This window comes from Postia placenta (assembly GCF_002117355.1).
Source record: "Postia placenta MAD-698-R-SB12 unplaced genomic scaffold POSPLAscaffold_3, whole genome shotgun sequence".
Lineage (NCBI taxonomy): Eukaryota > Fungi > Basidiomycota > Agaricomycetes > Polyporales > Adustoporiaceae > Rhodonia > Rhodonia placenta.
Window position 1 is genome coordinate 2,695,227 of NW_020169834.1, and position 18,442 is coordinate 2,713,668.

Consider the following 18,442-nt stretch of genomic DNA (forward strand, 5'->3'; position numbering starts at 1 on the left):
ACACGAGCGGATCAGTCACTTTCGCCGTAGTATCAGCGGATAAGTATGCCGTCTGCAGAGCAGCAAGTGCCGATATCGTCGGGACGAGCTGCTATCAAATGAAATAAAACTGCTAGTCGCGCAGTCTTGTTGGCTACTACGCCCGAAAGGAAAAAAATGGGCAAGGGGCAATAGCCAGGCCCAGATGCCTCAAGATGTTATGTTGCACGAGAGGGCTTTCCATCCAGGTAAACCGGAGTACGTACAAAAGACGGGTGTCGTTTATTGCATTCTTGGTTCGAAGACTACCAATTATTTCATTGAGCCAGAAAAGTTTAAAGGCTGCTCGGACGACGCACGAGCAGGCACATACCACCGATGATCAATTATATTCCTTGACAAAAGGTGAATATCCGCCCAGTACCCATCATTCCCGCGACTCGTAGATAGCAATGGTCCAGGCGTATTCTGACACAGCTCCTCGGAACACACGGCTAGACAACGCACCAACGTACCAGTGGATGATGCGATGTGATCGAGACGACCATTAACATTCTCAACAGCCCATCAGCACGCCAATCTATACAGAGACATGCACTCCACACGAGCACCCCCGACCTGCCTCGCACCGCACCCACAATCACCCTCACGGAGCAAACTTGTACCCACCCTGCCGCTGCACCGCGCCAAAGCTGAGCGCCGCCAACTCCCGTCGGTCGCGGTCAGTCAGCGTGCACTCCACCTTGTCGCCAGGGACCAGCGGGCCGACGCCAGGCGGCGTCCCCGTCAGGACCAGGTCGCCCTCCTGCCGCCCAGATCAGCGCCCCGCAACCAACACGGCACACAGAGGCGAGAGGCGCCGCACGCACCTCCAGGGTCATGATCGACGAGATGTGCTCAATCATCCGCGGGATCTTGAACATCATATGGGCCGTACTGTCCTCCTGCTGCGTGACGCCGTTCACCTGCGCACGTCCGCGTTCAGGTCCAGGGATTTATGTCCGTGTCAGCATTCATCAGACACGCCCGCGGATCCGACGCAGCTGCGGACTTGCCTTGAGCGTGAGGGTCAGCCTGTTCGGATCAGACACGGCGACTTTGGGGATGAAGGCGCTGGCCGATAGTGAGAGACCGAGGGTGGCAGGGGCAAGAAGGCGGGTCTGTACCTGATGGGTGTGAATGTGTCGAAGCCCTTGACGGCGCTCCACGGATGTCCCTTCCTTTTGACAACGTCTTGCATATTTCGCGCGGTCATGTCGACGGCGAGAGCTGTTGGAAAAAACAGTGGGGTCAGTGCGTGAGGAAATATCAATACGTCGTATCTAAATTGAAATATACACGGTTCGAACTGTAGTTATAGTGAAGACATTTTGAATTGACCCGCCAGTGATGGTCGCCCTTCCGATGTGATCGATGCAGAGCGGTATGAAATGAATCGGCGAGCCACCGGCTTTGCATTTTAATACATCATCCATGATGTATGCCTGACCATCATGGCCCATGAGACATAATTTCGGGGGAAATTGCCCTCTCCGGTCGTCTGGAACGTGAGGGCGTCCGGAGGTAATGCGTCAAATCGGCATATAAACACTGTCGTCAAGATCGTGTTTATAAAGCAAGCGCCGAGGCTGCCGACCCGCGAAACCCCAAGGTGGGTTTTACGAAGTTAGCTGTAAGCAGTAGCGAAGACGTCGACCAAGGGGGAGCCCGGTGTAACACTACCACGGGTCGAAAGGGGCGGGAATACCTAGGTGGTTATCCGAGCTGTATCAAGCTGTCGCGTGATGCTATAAAAGACGATAGCTGCCCATGAATGCAATGGACCCTCGAAGCAGTGCACACAGCATGGTCCGTAGGCCAATGAAACAATATCAGAATAGTCCTTTGACTTACCGTATCCCGCGATATGGTACTCTGCTTCATCCTGAGGAATATCGCGACCAGTCTTGCCAATGACTACACCAAGTTCCACTAAGTTGTACCTTGTGTCAACGCGCCGTCGTCGAACTAATGAGTCGCATCTACCTTCATAGTGGGCGGTGACGCCCTGCGGGATCTCCACGTTGCCGCCGGACTGTAGGTAGCTCGTTGTCGGCTTCAGGAAGAACATGGGCTCTTCCGGTGCCTCATTGCTGAGCTCCCTGATGTGCGCCGAATAGTTTCGGCCGATCGCGACTATCTGGTAGACTTAGCGGCGATCCTCAGGCGTGTCGATGACAGCACACCTTCTTGCCTTGCTGCGCAAAGTTCGACACCACCGTCTTGGCCGTGTGCGTTTGGCTAAAGCCACGGGCGGCAAGCCTGGCTGGTGGCAGGACGGCGAGGCGGGCTCTAGGAAGTGCGAACATGTGCCTCGGAGGAGATGCCTATGTCACCGTTGTTATCATTCCACCCAGACGGGCCAAGAGACTTGGTTATTACCTAGTACGCGAATTGAGTTTGTTAGAGTGGGCTGGGCTAAAGCAGGGAAGGCATGCGGCTGGTGGCGTGATCCCGAATGCTCGCGATGGGATCTGATCGGACACGTGGCGAGCCATATTGCTCCTGGGCATGCTTCTTCGTCTGTCAGCGCTCTTAATTCACTGCTCGGGCCACTCTCGCCGTTTATCCACAGACGAGAGCCATCAACGACTCTGTCATCTCAGGCAGCATGACATCGATGGTCCTTCGCGATCCTACGGCCGCGAAGTGCCGCGAAGTACGGAACACGCTCGGCGGCCTGCCCAGCATGCGCCTTGGCACTCACTTATTTGACGGATCCATTGCTTCTTGCAATTCAGGGCTCACAGTCGAGCAGGAATGGCAGAAATTCCCGTGCGCTCAGGCGATAGGCCAACTCTGGCAAGACAACCTCCAAGTTGGGACTGCCCCACCCGCCGAGGCGAGGCAGAAGACGAACAGACCCAGACCCTCGGCCATCGCGCAACAGCCAATTCTATGGCCCGACTGCCGTGTCCAGCCCCCGCCGTCTGTCCCGTACAAGCGGCGGCGAGGCAATGTCCGCAAGTGTGCAGTAAAAGCATCCGTTTGACTTTGTGTGCGCAGTGGGACCCGTCTGACAGCCGTCTGACGGGAGACTCTGAGCTGAGAGCAGGCAACTCTCTTGGCCTGCCAAGCTCGCTCCGGGGCGCTGGCCCCCATCCTTGGCACACCTCCATATCTTATAATGCTCTTCTCGCCCTCGCCGCTTGTGCTCGCTGCAGCCTCCTTCTGCTCCCCTAGTGCGTTGCGTCCTCGCCCTCACGGTATCCGCACGACCTCGGCGATGCCAATACTCGCCTTCTCCGCAGCCATTGTGGCGTTCCACGCCACCCTCGCGGCCGCCGCTCCGCTCCACATGCTGTTTCCCATTCCACGAGAGTAAGTCAGGTGACCGCCACTTCTACTCCCGCCGCACATCAACTCACTATCCCTGCAGCGACAGCTACCCGGACGATGGCGTGTCCGACGCGCCCCAGAGCTCCGCATGGGTCGCTGCCGTCGTGGTGATTCTCGGTGGGTGGTCCCACAGCCAATAATTGCAAATTCCCCTCTTCTCACCCGGGCGACAGTCGTCGTGATCACCAGCGTGCTCGCGACCGTGTGTTACGTGAACATCCGCCAGCGCCGCCGCCGCAGAGAACGCGCGGAGCGCGCCCGTGCGCGCACGTCCGGCGGCCGAAGAAGGGGCGGGCGCCGCCGAGAACCCCGGCGCGCAGACTCCCAGGCGTCGTCGTTCTCGGACGCCACCGTCCTCATGCAGGTAAGTCAGCGTGCATCTGCCTCCCGCTCCCGCCCCGCGCGCGACTGACCGAACGCCCCAGCCCGTGCCCGCCGTCACGTCCGAGAAGGGGCGGCGCAGTCCGAGCGACTCGGGCTCGGAACGCAGCAGCCTGCCGCCGGGCGGCCTGAAGGCGGGCGCCCGGACACCATGACCTGGCCAGCTCGCGTGCCCTGTGCTCTGCGCTCTGCGGACCGATGGCGCCTGCGAGCGCATGGCGCTGCCCGCGCACACACGGACCTCCATGATCTCTTGGGACATGTTTGGACGACGGATGCTGATGCCGTTATGACCTAACTTATTATGTGCCTCCTCAACCGCTTTCTTGCTGTGTATGTGTACGTCGGTCGCGCAAGGATATCGCTCTCTGAGAACTCATCCGAGGGTGTCACGAAGATAGAATAAACATTGTATATACCTCCCACATGCTTCCTAGATTCATCGAGTTCGATTGGCGTCTGCCTCTCACACGGGCGCCCTCAACAATTAAACGTTCGCGGCAGTGTTAAGCTAGCTCACCGGACCACGAACGATGAAGGCCGCCCGAACGAGCCCAGAAGCAGACAATGTTGTTTACCCTCAATGCGACCTCGCAAGCTCTAAACGAAACATGCTGCCCCGAAGTCCCCGCATGCCAAGCATCACACATACTCACCTCGAGGTCTATCATTAAGAGTACATACAGGCGTGACGGGTTGCAGAAAGCAAAACAGAAACGAAGACAACACGACGTGCAATACTACTTCATCAGTCGAAACTGTCATTTGTACACATTCTAATTCTGAGCAGTCCGTTCTGCGTGATCTTTGACCGTATCGGCGCCCCGGCCGCCCTCATCGTAAGAGCCTGCACTTGACGCGCTGGCAAAACTCCAGCTGTCAGCGCCAGTGGGCGGCGATGCTTCGCTCCCGGCGCTCTGGAAGTCGCCAAAGTCTCCAAAAGAGTCGAAGGCGCCATCCTCGATCACTTCTTCAGTATATCCTGTCGAGAAAGTGAACGGATCGGCGCCGTTTGCCGCTGCTGCGTCTGAGAAGGGGCCGAACGTGTCCTGCGAAACAGTAGTGCGCTTTGGGGGGGAGTCCGAGGATAACAGCTAGCTGACTTACATCGTCGAATGGGTCGTCGAAGGTCGCGTTATTTGACGCATTGGCAGGAGTGAACGAGTCCTGTTGATATGTGAGTGATATCGAGCAGGCTCGATGATGGGGGCGCTTCAGACACTCACGTCAAAGCCGCTGGAACTTAATGGACGTCGGTCGGCTTCGCGCTGGCGAGCAGACACTGGAGGCGGGCGCAGCTCAAACGTGGAATGAGCCAGCCAGCCACCGTCTTCCTCTTCGTCATCAGACGCCTCGTCTGCGGATTCAAAGTGTTCGGCAGACTGCATTTCCTGTGCGAGGTAGTGTGCAAACTGAGCACCATGCTCACGTCAGCCACTGCCCCCCGATGAGCTGCGATAAATGGACTTGCATGAGGAGGACCGGCTCTGGTAAATTCTTCGTCGTCATCGTCCATCCCGCCTGCGCGGCCGAAGTCAGCGCTACTCTCGCGCATTTTGGCTGTGCGCTTGAACTCGCCCTTCATGCCTTGAGAACTGCCCCCATCGCCAGGCACGGTGGCGGCAGCTGCGGTCGCAGAGACACCGCCCGTGTCGGCCTCGTCGACTCTCCATTGTGATCCGGGACCGCTGCGCATGCCCGGGGCAACCACCGGCTTACCTCCTCCCAGCAAACTCGTGTCTTTCTTCTTCGTCTCTTTGTAGCGGCCAGTAACATACTCATCCCATTCCGGTTGCGGGGCATACTGAGCCGCGAGGAGACGAAGATCAGGCGGGAAATGTTCCAGCGCACCGATGACATCCTCTGAGATGAGAGTGAGATGCCCCATGTAGCCTAGGCGGACGCCTTTCGGCTTTGTGCTGATGTGGCAAAAATGAGTGTCTGGATGACGCTGCAATTAAAAAGCTCAACCTCTCCAGATCATTTCTTTTGGAGCCTTCGATGATGCGATGCATGAGCCGCGCATCTCGAAAGAGCGCAATAGTCAGTTCCCGGTTGTAGCCGCCGTCTATACGACCCGTGAGTATTTGGTGGATTAAGTCATACACCACGCTGTGCAGGAAGTTGTTCCAGGGGAAATCAAAGAAGAGATCCTACAAATTGCTGAGAAGACACGAGATATGGATTTGAACCCGGCTTACTAGTAACGTTCCAACTACGTTTGCCTCTAGGAAGCGTCTCTTGAGACGCTCCCCAAGGACGAGCCGTCCTCCTGAGAGTGTTTCAATTGTACTGATTCTACGTAAACTCCGCCGCGAGCTACTTGACCGTGGTCTTGAGTGTGTTTCTGCGTCTGAGGCGCTCCATGAGTTTTGCCGTTGCTGTGGGAAGGCAACGAGATCGGAAGACGGGGATGACGAAGGCGACGCTGTGGAAAGACTGGGTGACTGGCTCTTCAGCGGAGGTTGAACAGGAGAAGATTGCTCCGCAGGAGGCATGGTCAACAGCGAATCCCGACCCATAATTGAGCGAGGTTCTTCGTACATGGCAATCTCTTCCATTGCGTCGTCGTCTGAACTACCTGGCTCGTCGTCCATATCCTCGTCCGAATCCAGAAGAGAGGACGAGTCCTGCACATGGACTGGGAAGTCATGGGCTGGCTCCACGTCGTCGGTTTCGTCGTCGTCCATGTCACCCTGGTCGCGCTCACCGCCCGCACCGATCGCGATCACTTGCGCCAGTTCTTCGAGAGCAGAGAGGCCACCCTGTAGTCGACCCTGCGAGTCGTATAGATATTCATACTCCTTTGGCCGGTTCAAGAGCGACATATTTGAGCAGTGCAACAACTCGGCGTAAAGTTCGCATATGCGGTACCGCTCGAAGGTCAACGGGGTGAGCTCTCCAACAGTCGTCAGGACGTGACCATCCTACGTGATTAGTGGGACGGTTAGCCTGACAACTCATGCTGAGCACGATATGCCTGACCAAAGACCTTGGTTTGCTGAGGTATTGCTGTAATTGATCCAGCTTGTCGCACATGATCTCCAGGACGGGACCAAGATGCACGACACCCATGCGGTTCACCATTTCCTTCATGGCAGTCTCCAGCTCCTCGCGCCCACCCTCCTTGGTCATCTGCAAATGTTGCTGCACTTGAATGAGACGGTTCCGCAGCGTGTGGAACAAATACGGTTCGAAGTAGTCCGAATTATTTTGCCGAATTAGCTCGATGATGATACAAATCGATTGCACAACGGACGACGCAGCATATTCAGGGACCAATCGCGTGCTGGAAGCATTGCTGCCACCGGCGGCCGCGGTGTCGTTCACCGTGGGCTCATCCCCTGATGATGTCGGCCCGAAATCGCAGAGGATATAACTCGCCAGCTTCGTCACACTATCACGATGGGCTAATTCTCGAGCAAACCGGTTTGAAGGTGGCACATTGCTGTCAGCCACGCCCGCGCCTGGAGAGGGTGCTGCCATGGAAATAATGCCTTTAATGAGTTCAGATACCACTGTATGCATGTCAGGGCTGTATGTGGGAGCCAGGAGGTCAATTAGGCGAGACATGAGGTTTTCCTTGGATAGCCACTGCACGCCTTGGGGTAAGAGGAGTTCGTGGTAGAGCATATGGCAAGTGAGGAAGAACATACTTCGAGAACGGCAGCACCAGCCGGGAGATCGTCCAGCTGGATGATTCGTACCAGTAGGTCGGCGAAGGCAGGTGTCTCAATGTGATGCAACAGTCGTTCGACCACTGCAGGTTGAGATTGGATGAACGCAAGCATCTGGGAATGGGGTTCAAGCTTCGTTGCAACATGTGCATGAAAGAGCACGATGTGTTTACCTCCTCCGGCTTCTTGCTCAGAAAGACGGCGTTGATTTTTGCGAAATGTGACGCCATGATCATCTGGGTTTTCATGTCTTCGGGGGGTCTGTCGAGGACCGTCTCCCAAAACGGTATTAACAATTTCCCTGAGTTGTTGAGACACGTCTCCACGATGGTCCATATCTCGCTGCATAGTACCTCTGTGGCAACGTACGGGTACCTTCCACACGATACGCCGCAAATGCGACATGTTTTAGCATAACAGAGTGCTTAGAAGTATGGAAAGGAGCACTCACTTGAATCTGCCCTTATCTTCGCCTTCTATCTGACCAGTTACATATCCTAGCAAGCGCTGCAGCACGTCGACGCGCTGGAAGTAACTAACGAGACGGGAGTTCTGGGCCTTGCACTCCTGAAGCAGGTCGTCCTCGTCCAGGATGGCTTCCAACGACACGTCCTCCTTGTCCAGCAGGCTGTCGATGGTGGACGCATTGTGGAAACCAAATCTGCCACAGGGATTTGTGAAGAGTGATGCGTAGTAGCAATGGCGCGGATTACCTCCAAAACATGCGGAACGAGGCTGGCCGTTATCTAGGCTTGTATTATTTCTCCTAGCCTGCCAAGCAGCCGTAGAATATAAAGTGGGAGAGTAGAGATGCCAGTGAGGTTGACGGCTGAGAGTAAGGTCTGCGCTACCGGTGGCCCCTCGCAGATTGCCTATTCTGAAGATGACGCGTATCAAATTGACGAAGTGCTTCGATCCAGTTTCTCATAATGCTATGTTCACATATTCATTTAATAATTCTCTATCTACACGCTGTATGTTCGGTCCAGGTATCTAAAGACCTTCATAACTTGCTGGAAGGCCTGGACATGGATAGACCTTCGTCAATATCCCCTGCCTCGGCCACCGCATCGATATTGTCGAGCCAGTGTCTCCAAGATATTAAGAGGACTCATGCTCGGATCGGAGAGGAGATTGACTTTATGGTCCCGAAGTGCCTGTAATGATACCACTTCCTAGACACCAATCTCCATCCCAAACTGCAGCAATCTGGCCAGGAGCGACTGACTGCTGTGGCTCCTCGAAGGTGATGTGGATCGTGTGGCCCCGTCTGTTCGTCGTGAATAAGGCTGTTGGGTATGGCAGTAGAAACTTCACACACCGTTGGATCGTTGCCGGGGCGTCCAGCATGCGATGTCTGTACTGAACCCGGCCATGAAACCCGAGCTCATCATCAATACCCCCAGGTGGATGGTCTCTCCAGATCCATTGCCAAGCTGACGCAATCAGGGATCGCGAATAGAGAGCGGGGTGAGTTCTATCTATTTCATCAGTTGCTGCTACATGCTGTGCCTTTTTGGAAACACGTACGAGCTGGGCACAACATAAATTTCATTACGCTCGGCGTCCTTCTTAGCCACAAACATCCTTTCTGGCATGCCTGGCAAGCGCGCATTTTGACCAATTGTGTAAGTCCAAAGCCCAGTGTGAGTACCCAGTTGTTTGCCAGTTTGCAAGTCGATTATGGGGCCCTGCCTTGGGGTGATATACTGTGCTGGAACAACACGATTACTGCGACGCTCTATCATTCAACTTTTCATTTCACTTACATAAAAAGCCGTCAAAGCGTCGCTTCTCGCCTACGAAGCATATACCCATGCTTTCCGCTCTCTGGGCCGTAGGTAGTTCCCACTTTTTCGCCATGGCACGTACTTCAGTTTTAGCAAAAGGTGCAAGGGGGAAAATGGTGCGAGCAAGGCTGGCCTCCGGGATGGCGGAAAGATAGTAAGTTTGGTCTTTGGTCCTATCCCGAGGACGTCTGAGCTGAGGACGGTGTGTCTCATCTCCCAGCACGGGGACTTCTACCGACTTGCAAGGAAACCATGACTTGTCGGCATAATGTCCTGTACGACGTTAGAACCCGACCCACTGGTAGATAGCGCTGAAGCGAACCTGTTGCAACCCAGACATCGTCGCCAGTCAATTGGTCCATCAATGCCCCAAACTTCACTTCTCTGCGGCCCTCTGTTTCAGGAATGGCGCTCGCTGACGGCTGTGGTGCAGTATACGTACCTGTTGCACCATATATCCGGATTTGGAGTCTGGCCCTTCTCCCACAGCTGCAACGAGGGCTCGAACACTCGCGTCCAGTACTGCTGAGACAAGTCCACCTACCCCTTTCCTTGGTCATGGCCGAGAGAATGCAGCCCACAGTATACACCCACCATTTCGCATGGAATGTCTAGCATCTTGCAGACACGCTGTACATCTTCCCAATCCTTTTCCCACTCACAACCTTTGTCGGTACCGGACTCATCCCGAGTGTCCCAGTTGCGCATGAACACAGCGGATAAGTCGTAGTCCTGTAATACAGTCAGTGTTGTGCTATGAGCTTATGCTTGATACGCACCTGTTCTGCTAAAAGCTTGGCTACAACTGAGGAATCCACCCCGCCAGACATGGCAGCGACCACTGCAAAACTGTAAAGTGAGGGAAAGGCTCAGCGACAGCTGGTGTCACACATACCGCGGTCGCCTTTGCGTGGGCTTAGTCTAGATACATCTGTTCTTAAAAGAGATAGAGAGCGCCGAAGTGCCCCTGGCCATGCCTGCATGCGAATGATGCGCGTAAAGTTCGTAAGACGAGTTTGGTTCACAGGGTGCTGCCAAACAACAAGCTGCCTTTTCGGGTATGTGGTACTGTGCCGGCGGCTCTCGCAGAGTTTCTAACTCAAGCCACATTTCACTCAAAGCCGACGCCATTTGCTGCTGCATCTGTCGTGCAACTATGCCTAGCTCTCTAAAGCCACCATCTAGCAGGAATACTCCAGAATCGCAGACTCCGGCAACCCCGAGCGAGAATCGTCGCGCACGTCGGCGCCGTGAGAAGGAACGACGAGACGCCGAGGCAGGACCGTCAAATTCGAACACGAAAGAGGAGGTGGAAACGTCTGTGGATCGGAAGACTGACGCGGAAAGCTATAGCAGCGAGAAGCAGAAGAATCTGTTTCAGGAGACAGACTTCATTCCCTTCACCTTTTCTGACGACGACGAGCCCAAGGAGCCCAAGACCCCGGTGAGGGAATGGGATAAGGGCAAGGGCAGGGCTTACGAGCGCGACTCCAGCGCGCGAAAGCGGAAAGTGGAGGAATACGACCCGAACGACGGGTATGCAAACAAGCAGCAGCGTATCGCAGCAGCGTCGCGCAAAGCGCCATGGGTTGCGAATGTGGATTGGGACAGTTGCACGAACGTCGCCGAGATGTGGGTCCACTAGCTCAAGGTACTTCCTAGCTAGCTTTTCGCGCATGCTGATTAGTTGACGTGCAGGCTCCATCGCGATGTGGAAGCGTTCGTGAAGTACATCTCGCCGACACCAGAGGAGGACGAAGTGCGCTCGTTGGTCGTCACGCTGATTTCGCGAGCCGTCACGCGAGCGTTTCCGGACGCCCAAGTACTGCCTTTTGGAAGCTACGAAACCAAGCTATACCTTCCAATAGGGTATGTACTTTCAACGTGTCCCAGCTTTCCCGCTCTGACCATGCCTAAGTGACATTGATCTAGTGATTCATTCGCCGTCTATGGCGTACAGCAACAAGGAGTCAGTATTGCACGCCCTTGCCAATACCGTGAAACGTGCTGGGATCACAGACAGAGTCAAGATTATCGCGAAAGCGAAGGTGCCCATCGTGAAGTTCGTTACCACGCATGGCCACTTCTCAGTCGATATTAGCGTGAACCAGGGGAATGGTGTCACAGCGGGAAAGATGATCAAACATTACCTCGCAGAGTTGCCGGCGTTGCGCAGCCTCATCCTAGTCATCAAGTCGTTCTTGAGCCAGCGAAGTATGAACGAGGTCTATACCGGCGGCTTGGGAAGCTACAGCATCGTTTGCCTAGCGATCAGTTTTCTACAGATGCATCCCAAGATCCGGAGAGGGGAAATCGATCCATCCAGGAACCTCGGTGTCCTGGTTATGGAGTTCTTCGAGCTGTATGGATGCTACTTCAACTATCATGAAGTCGGAATTTCGTTACTCGATGGAGGCACCTATTTCAACAAGGCAGAACGAGGATGGCTAGACTATGGACAACCCAAGCTGCTTTCAATAGAAGACCCTGGAGACCCAAGTGAGCACTTTCATATGTTCAATAAGCTTATATTGACTGATATTACTAGCGAACGACATTTCACGCGGATCATACGGGATCGTGAAGGTCCGCACAACCCTGGCCGGTGCGCATGGGATCATGACTGCGGCAGCCTACATGCAGGCCGGTATCATGAGCTCAAAGCGGAATGGCCGTCATACCCGCCTACGTGATAACTATGATTTTGAAGAGATGAGCATCCTCGCGAGCGTTATGGGTGTCACTCAAGAGGTTTGTGTGGACTTGCGTTCATGTCCAATCAAACTAACGCCGCTACCTAAAGACCATAAATCATCGACGGTTAGTCCAAGAAGTATACGACCGCAGGATTTTACACCGCATGGTCGGCGTGACACCGCAAGCCCGTTCTAGCGCACCTGCTGGACCCAAAGCCATGAACGGTAAGACACGGGCGTCACGAGACGATAAGATGAAGAAAGTGTGGGAGGAGGCCGATGTCGATTTACAAGGCTCTGATGACGATGGAGTGAAAGAAGCAGGCGTGGACGAGGAAGAGAGCCGATACCAAATCGACGACCGTCGACAGTCGTCGAAGAAGCGCCAGAAACGCGAGCGGCCGAAAGACGTACCACTGGTGTTCACAAGTGACGATGAAGATGGCGAAGACGTGAACGAGGACGAGGGGTACGACGAATCTCACGAGTACTCACACTACGATGTGCTGGACGGCGCGGGTGGTTCAGCTGCGGACACGAGATATGGAGTGGCAGAGGGCACGAAGAGGAAGCGGGATTTCTGGCTCTCAAAGGGCTTCACTGGTGGCATGGCCAGCGATAGCGAATGAATCTGCTTCATTATTCCCTCGGTGCCTTTGCGTGTCGTATCTTGATATCGAGTTCTAGCGCGTATCTTGTGCGGTTGATTGAACGTGAGGACGCGGCAGTGCCGTGCGAGTGTGTTGTATGTTTATTTCGCCCTTGTCCTTGTCCTTCGAGGTCCACCTGTGTGCCGTGTCCTACGAGGCCCACTTGTGTGTGCTGTGTCCGACGTGCTGCCACACGCTGACGAGGGCTGACCTTGCCGACGAGGATACAGCAAAACCTATTCGAGTAAGCGGGCCGGGTGAGTGGTAGCGCGCATGCGACTACGCTCTCTTCATCAACCATCACCTCCGTTGTTTTCTGCCTGAAGCCAACAGGACACCCAGAGTACTGCAGTCGCTGGTCGCCCGCGGTTCCCGTCCTCTTCACTCTCGTTCATTTCTAATGTGAGTACTCTCCAAAGCAGCGTGGTATGAGAGCTACAACCGTATGGATCGCATGACAGGGCTGCTACGAAAGCACCAGTTCCGCCAGTGAACTTGAAGGACCGCATCGCCGCTTTACAGCAGCGCAATGCAGGCTCAAGCAACCTCGAGCACAACAAACAGTCTGCGACCGTGAACACACAACGCACCACAGGCAGCCTCCGAGACAAGATCGCCTCCTTCGAGAAGCAGGGTGCTGTGCCGGTACCGCGAGGGAGCTTTGGCCTCGGTGCGCCTCCGGTAGATGATGGCTCGTCACGACGTCGAGGAGAATTGATGGGAAATCGCGTCCCGGGACTCTCGAGGCCCATGGCCCCCGTCCCGGGGCACCCGTCCAGAGCTGTTAGTCCAGAAATCGCAGGCGGGAGGCGCTCTGTCTCTGCTTCAGGTCCCCAAACATTATCTCCTCAATTCCGCCCTCTGTCGCCCACGTTCACCGAGGACGACGACACGTTCCTGCACGACGTTGCCCCGCTGGGCGCTGATAATGGGTCGACTTTACCCAGGCATCCTTCCACGTCTCTCAACGCTCATGCGACGCGACGCAGTGTGTCTGACGTGCTTCCACAAACCGGCGGCACCCACTTATTTGCCGAGGCATTGCCCGAAAGTGATGAAGGATCTGACACCCTCGCGCCCGCGATCGTTGTATCCAACCGGTCAGAATCTGTCAATCTGGGTGATGCAACGCCGTCTGTTGCGGCTGATGCCTCGTTTGGTGTTAGTGTCACTGTCGACGACACGCCTACCGAGGTGATAGGGGAACAACTGGCTATAAGCCCAGTCGTGGTCAATCCAGATGGGGATGAACTACTGCAACTGCAGACCGCTCCGAAGGATGTCCGAAGTGCATCAGTACCGCCAGTTGAGCTGGAACAGACTTCGGAAGATGGTAATCAGGCTCGACTACCGTCAACTCCCAGCACAGAGACGATCTCAGTCGTGTTCAAAAAGGACACATCCGTTCAAAGCGAAGTATCTGTTGGCCCATCGTTACCTTTACACGACAGCGAAGACGACGGAGGCGATGCCAGCTTGGAAGGCGACATGGTCTCCATGACAGACCGCACCTCAGCGACCTCAAGCAAGGTGTCTACCCCCAGCGATATTGCTGTCTTCCCGAGCATCGAGCCAGCCAAGCGCTTCTCCGCAATGATCGCAGAAGGCGACGAAGTGGCAGACCAGTCACTGGCCTTAGACACCAGCGAGGCCATTATCGTTACCGAGCCCGCGCGTATCGTGTCGCCCATCGTCACCCGTGCTAAGCTTATCCCCGTACCGCAGGGGCTCTCGCCGGTCTCCTCACCGTCGAACTCTGTGCCCGCTGCCAGACCAGTTGGCCCGATTCAGCCGTCTCCAGCTCAGTACGTCGAGCCGTCATTGACACCAAAGACCACCACCGGCTCCTTCCGCGCCGTCGTTCACCGCAAGGCTGCGGGAGGTTCCTCCGGTGAGCCTCATTATCATTCGACGGGCCCGATCACGCGCCCTCCGCCGCTCAAACTGTCGGTTGCAGAACCACCGCAATCTCCGGGGTTCAGTGACCTCGCGGATTTGCTAGCAGACGCGGCTCGCTTGGAGCAACAGCTCTCGGGCATTGGCTCTCCTCGAAAGGCACTTGAAGTGAACGTCGTTGAGGCTCCATCGACTCCTGAGCGCAAGCCTTCCCCCGAGCCTGAGTCTGAGCCTGAACCTGAGCCCAAGACCCCACAAAGGAGACCGCTCAGTATTCGGCTGTCCTCGCCCGAGCCTATCCAGCAGGTACTAGAGACCGCTGAAGACAGCTCTAGCTCTCAGTACAACTCGCCACAGGAGTTCCCTTCTACCCCCGAGCTCCAAATTCCTGAGCCAGTGACCCCGCCCGCTCAAGATCGACGTAGAAGCCGTATCGTCTCCGATACCCCTCCACCTGTCCCCCCAAAGAGCCCCAGGCCTCGCTACTTCTCGACTTTACTCTCACGCAAGCCGAGCGCGGCAAACGGCATGCTCTCGATGCCCGGTGCGTATCCGCGCAACAGCGTGTGTTCGGAGATGTCGGAAGAGTCCGTATTCGTCGCGACGCCGCCGTCGCCACGCTTCGAGTCCGTCGGCTCGGACACCAGTTCCGTGCGCAGCTCCAGCAAGTCGTGGAAGATGCCCAAGAAGGGGCTCTCGCGCGCGACGTCCTTCGCGGACCGGCTGTGGCACAAGAAGGGCAACCGCAACACTGTCATCATTGCCTCTCCTGGTAAGCAGCATCTGAACGTCGGCCGGCCCTCGCAGGAGGAGGCGCTGAATCCTGCGTATCTAGAAGACGACAACCACCTGTCCCCCGGCACCGTGCCTCGCCACGCGCCTCCCCAGCCCCCGGCCGTCCCCAAGCTTGATTTATCACCTATGCCTCGTCCACAGGGTCCCTCCGCGGGCGCAGATCGCCCTACCTCGTGGGTGTCGATCTCGAGTACAGGCTCCGGCGGGCTCGACAGCGCGCTGTTCGATGCGTTTCCGTCCGTGCCCAGCGACGTACCAGCATTTGCTGCGCATACGCAGTACTCGGATCATCCGTCCTCTTTGTCTCCAGCAGGGTATTCAGGCCCCTCCGCCCCGGCTGCTAACAGTAGATGGTCGAGCCCGCCTGCGCAGTCCAGCCACCAGAAAGGGCATTCTTCGTTCCTATGAGGCCTGCGCCCTGGTCATATATATTTAGGTATCGCATTTGACCGACTTCTTTTTCATCTTTGTCTTCGCGCTTAACCTTATATATGGTACCCTACTGGCCGCTTGGTTCAATCACTTCGTTCTTCGTTATCCACACTGCTCTCGTCCTAATCCTGATCCACCTCGTCAATGTACTGTATGCTACACATCCGGACGGTTAAGTGCTCCATTTGGGTCTCTCAGGTGCAACAATTTTATATCGTTCCTGCCTCCAACTTAGCGGGTCCAAGCATTGTGGATGTTGTCTCAGAATCTGGAGCATACATTAACATATTCGATACATGAGGCTATCTACGGGGCGTATGCTAGGGCATGAAATAAGCATATAATAATGAGGGTCATGGAAAATAATAACCGCTTCAGACTGCTTTCGTTGAGGCTCTTTGATTTAACGTTTGCGCCAGCTATGATTTACTACGGGATGAGTGGCCTAACAAACCCGCAGAGAGCCTCCGTGAGCTAGAGCGACGTCCTTCCTCCTCATCGTCATCCTCGCCTTCACGCATCTCGCGAGCTTGCGCGAAGAAGAGTCTGGCTTCTCGTTCGCAGATGTTTTGTATGAAGTAGAAATTACCTGAAGACGGAGTAGATGAGCAGGGAGCTTGGCAAGGAATGATAGATGATAGCATGCCTCGCGGGACAAGGAACATGCCTCCCGTAGCAATCACGTAATTATTACGGTGAAGCTTGAAGTTAACTGCGCCCTCGATCACGTAGAACACCTGAAAGTAGCTGTCAGCGATCTCACAACCTCATCCAATCAACCACCCGTACGTAGGTATTGTCCTTTGAGGATTTCGTTGGCTTCTGCCCGCCAGGAGGGATCATGAGCTGCCCAGCCGCAATGAAATCGCCTTCCCCGAAGATTTTCTGGAAAAAGAAGTCGTTGTTTGCGGCTGCTCGCGGCGACACCATCTTCGCCGTGAACGCTATGCCTATATGTGCATGATGACACAACAACGATTTAAGTCATTAGGATAGTTGAAAGAATGAATCAACGGACGTTTCCGCAGCTCCTCGCCGCTATCAATGTTGATCACCGTGCCTTCTATCTCGGTTTCATCGTCCCAGCCCTCCTCTGGGTTGAGCACCAATTCGGCCTCGACCTCCAGTGTTTTGCTCTTACTTCGTGGCGGACGCTTCCGTCGGTGTTTAGCGCCTAATGGTTGAGGCTCCTCCTTTGGCAGACGGACGATCTCCTTGATCGTCGGTACTAGCGATATCCCCCCCTCTCGCCGGCCATACACCACCTTCTCGCACCGCCACCATTCCAGCGGCTTATACCGCGTGCGCTTCCCGCGACGCAACCCGTCCGTGTTCTCGTCGGGCGTCACTGCAGAGTAGATTAGCATGCCGATCGGGCTATTCAATAGCATGCGAAGGTATCGACGACGAACCTTCGCGGAGGACATTGTTCTTCTTGCCTCGCGGTCGTCCTGGTGGTTTCTTAGCGCCCTCGTTCTCGGTGCGCGCTTTCTTGCTTGACGGCTGGTGTTTGTCGACGCTGTCGTCATCGCCCCTTTCTTTGGCACCTCGTTTCCGCGGCCTTTGCTCTTCATCTTGCTCCTTGCCGTCGTCCATATGCTCGTCGACTGGCCCCTGATCGACCTCCTCGAAACCTTGAGCAATCTCATCCTCTAACTCCGGATCTCGATAAGGAACAAAGCCATTGGCTCGCTGTTTCCCTCTGGATTTGTCGCTGGGTGGTCCAGCTGCCAGCTCCTCAACTTGCTCCTCCTCTTCTTCGTCTTCTCGATCCATTTGAGTGAAACTGGTACGCCGCACAGGCTGCCCGTGGAGACGCTTCGAGTGTTGTTGCTCCTGCCGGGATGAGTGTGCGGGAGCAACATCATCGTCATCATCCGAGTCAAACCCTCCCGCTTCGAAGTCCAGGCCACCTCCGTCGTAGTCCATGCCTCCATCGTCCTCAGGGCCGTTATCGTGGTCATCCCGAGCTGCGAAGGACTGTGAAAGTCGAGACGGGCCTGGGGAGCGGGGTAGTCCAATTGATCGACGACCGGTTATGATTGGGGAGGAGTCACGGGGAGAAGGTACTTTGTCGAAGTCCACATCAGAGCTCTGGGCTACTGGGCGTGAGGACGACCCAACACGTCTAGCACTTGAGGTGATTGTATTCACGCGTGTATGCGCAAAGTATGCAGACGGACTATTGGGAATGCCTACGTTGCGTAATCACATCAGTAGGATGGCGTATGTGTGGTGTTGCAAACAAGTACTCACTGTCCTCGAGCTCCATGGACATTTCCCCATTCTCGTCATCTTCATACTGCTCGATAATGGGGGTTTTCGGCTTCGGAGTGCGCTTCTTCCGCGCATTCTGTACTCTGGGCGGCGTGCGCGCGTCGGCCTGGCTCATCACCTTGTCGAACGGCTCGAACTCGTCCGACTTGTGGTCGACATATGCAACAGCGATTCCGGTCTTCTTGCCATGTTGGAAATCGTCCGCGCGATATGGGATGTATCTCTGGGGCGGGCGTCGGGACCCGACGCTGCTCTTGCGTGCAGGTGCCGGCATGGAGATCTCTGTGCTAGTTGCTGGAGATCAACCTGCACTCCGAGCCACAACGCGACTTCGCGTGTGTCACCACGTGACCACATGCCGTTCCAGCCACCGACCAATGGCTGCATGCAAACATTCTCTCGAGCTATTGCTCTGCTCAATATTGTACAGCACCGCGTCCATTTCTAGTAGCTGAGAAGGTCCGTCTCGCCCATAGCATACGCTCGTAAGC

The 18,442-nt window shown here is 55.5% G+C and overlaps 6 protein-coding genes across 6 annotated transcripts; 1 reads left to right on the plus strand and 5 right to left on the minus strand.

The window, feature by feature from the left end:
• Nucleotides 1–411: 411 nt before the first annotated feature.
• POSPLADRAFT_1179210 (hypothetical protein) lies at nt 412–2,327 on the minus strand (the record flags this gene model as incomplete). The annotated part of the gene is made up of 7 exons (XM_024488648.1): nt 412–784; nt 849–944; nt 1,035–1,092; nt 1,146–1,248; nt 1,873–1,950; nt 2,005–2,158; nt 2,205–2,327. 7 exons carry the CDS (start codon nt 2,325–2,327, stop codon nt 626–628), a joined length of 771 nt encoding a protein of 256 aa, XP_024342300.1. The 3' UTR covers nt 412–625.
• A 587-nt stretch (nt 2,328–2,914) lies between these two features.
• POSPLADRAFT_1044859 (hypothetical protein) lies at nt 2,915–4,000 on the minus strand (the record flags this gene model as incomplete). The annotated part of the gene is made up of 3 exons (XM_024478626.1): nt 2,915–3,319; nt 3,387–3,511; nt 3,544–4,000. The coding sequence occupies 3 exons, from the start codon at nt 3,998–4,000 to the stop codon at nt 2,915–2,917; spliced, it is 987 nt and encodes a 328-aa protein (XP_024342301.1).
• Nucleotides 4,001–4,514: 514 nt separating this feature from the next.
• Nucleotides 4,515–8,081, minus strand: POSPLADRAFT_1133795 (hypothetical protein; the record flags this gene model as incomplete). Its single annotated transcript, XM_024484395.1, has 10 exons — nt 4,515–4,787; nt 4,846–4,905; nt 4,965–5,150; nt 5,177–5,657; nt 5,710–5,891; nt 5,940–6,665; nt 6,724–7,332; nt 7,395–7,529; nt 7,589–7,790; nt 7,867–8,081. Coding segments are annotated over 10 exons (3,069 nt in total), but the record flags the coding sequence as incomplete, so codon positions are not given.
• A 474-nt stretch (nt 8,082–8,555) lies between these two features.
• POSPLADRAFT_1044860 (hypothetical protein) lies at nt 8,556–10,035 on the minus strand (the record flags this gene model as incomplete). The annotated part of the gene is made up of 9 exons (XM_024478627.1): nt 8,556–8,685; nt 8,737–8,892; nt 8,946–9,129; nt 9,185–9,398; nt 9,441–9,478; nt 9,528–9,589; nt 9,648–9,745; nt 9,800–9,937; nt 9,985–10,035. 9 exons carry the CDS (start codon nt 10,033–10,035, stop codon nt 8,556–8,558), a joined length of 1,071 nt encoding a protein of 356 aa, XP_024342303.1.
• A 326-nt stretch (nt 10,036–10,361) lies between these two features.
• On the plus strand, nt 10,362–15,650 carry POSPLADRAFT_1134232 (hypothetical protein; the record flags this gene model as incomplete). Its single annotated transcript, XM_024484450.1, has 8 exons — nt 10,362–10,837; nt 10,904–11,074; nt 11,166–11,704; nt 11,754–11,956; nt 12,009–12,504; nt 12,782–12,808; nt 12,904–12,953; nt 13,074–15,650. The coding sequence occupies 8 exons, from the start codon at nt 10,362–10,364 to the stop codon at nt 15,648–15,650; spliced, it is 4,539 nt and encodes a 1,512-aa protein (XP_024342304.1).
• A 284-nt stretch (nt 15,651–15,934) lies between these two features.
• POSPLADRAFT_1167758 (hypothetical protein) lies at nt 15,935–18,225 on the minus strand (the record flags this gene model as incomplete). The annotated part of the gene is made up of 6 exons (XM_024487983.1): nt 15,935–16,263; nt 16,321–16,411; nt 16,464–16,624; nt 16,693–17,008; nt 17,193–17,856; nt 17,927–18,225. 6 exons carry the CDS (start codon nt 18,223–18,225, stop codon nt 16,094–16,096), a joined length of 1,701 nt encoding a protein of 566 aa, XP_024342305.1. The 3' UTR covers nt 15,935–16,093.
• Between the last annotated feature and the right edge of the window lie 217 nt (nt 18,226–18,442).